This window comes from Culex quinquefasciatus, chromosome 2 (assembly GCF_015732765.1).
Source record: "Culex quinquefasciatus strain JHB chromosome 2, VPISU_Cqui_1.0_pri_paternal, whole genome shotgun sequence".
Lineage (NCBI taxonomy): Eukaryota > Metazoa > Arthropoda > Insecta > Diptera > Culicidae > Culex > Culex quinquefasciatus.
In genome coordinates this window covers 29,129,230-29,129,807 of record NC_051862.1, presented here as the reverse complement: position 1 = coordinate 29,129,807, position 578 = coordinate 29,129,230, and the positions used below count along the sequence as shown (strand labels likewise).

General features: G+C 39.8%; 1 protein-coding gene across 1 annotated transcript in view; it reads left to right on the top strand.

The window, feature by feature from the left end:
* Window positions 1–379: 379 nt before the first annotated feature.
* Window positions 380–578, top strand: part of LOC6047566 (hyaluronan mediated motility receptor) — a 6,868-nt gene continuing 6,669 nt past the window's right edge. Inside the window, exons 1-2 of the mRNA XM_038250224.1 lie at window positions 380–401; window positions 463–578. The exon at window positions 463–578 is cut by the window's right edge and continues 189 nt beyond it. Coding sequence (XP_038106152.1) covers window positions 380–401; window positions 463–578 — 138 coding nt within the window. The remainder of the gene's footprint in view (window positions 402–462) is intronic.

The following is a 578-nucleotide window of genomic DNA, read 5'->3' as shown; positions in this document are numbered from 1 at the left end:
TCTAAATTGAAAGGAAAAACATTGCGGAAAACTGTATGACACGAGGGATTTGCGCGGGAAAAGTCTATTGGAAAAGTTTGGATATCTCTGTAAGTGACGCACGGACACCGAATTTGTGCAAGAGTTTGTTCTCTGTCTTGTACAAAACAAAGTTAGATCATCTTGATTGACCGTTGGAATTGCGGAAAATTGCAAAAGTTTTGCGTTCTGCTGTTGCGAGAAAATAAAAAAAATAAATAAATAGTAATATGAAATCAATTTATATGTAGAAACTAATATGAAATTACAAAATCTTAACATCAAAGTAGACCGACAAATCTGTCAGTCGTTTCCTATTTTTCTTCTCTATTTTTTACTTCCTTTTGTTTTCTCTAGCCAAATGAGCTCCAGATCGCATAAAGGTAAAATAATGATTCCCAAATCAAACCAAATTTTAAGCACAACTCCAACATCCATCCCCAGCCTGCGAAGCGTCTTCGTTTGAGTGCATTTTCCAGCGATCCCCGAGCGATCTGATGAGTACCAGCTCCTCCGGCCGGTCCAGTATGACCCGGCTGCGGCCCGTCACGACCATCGGA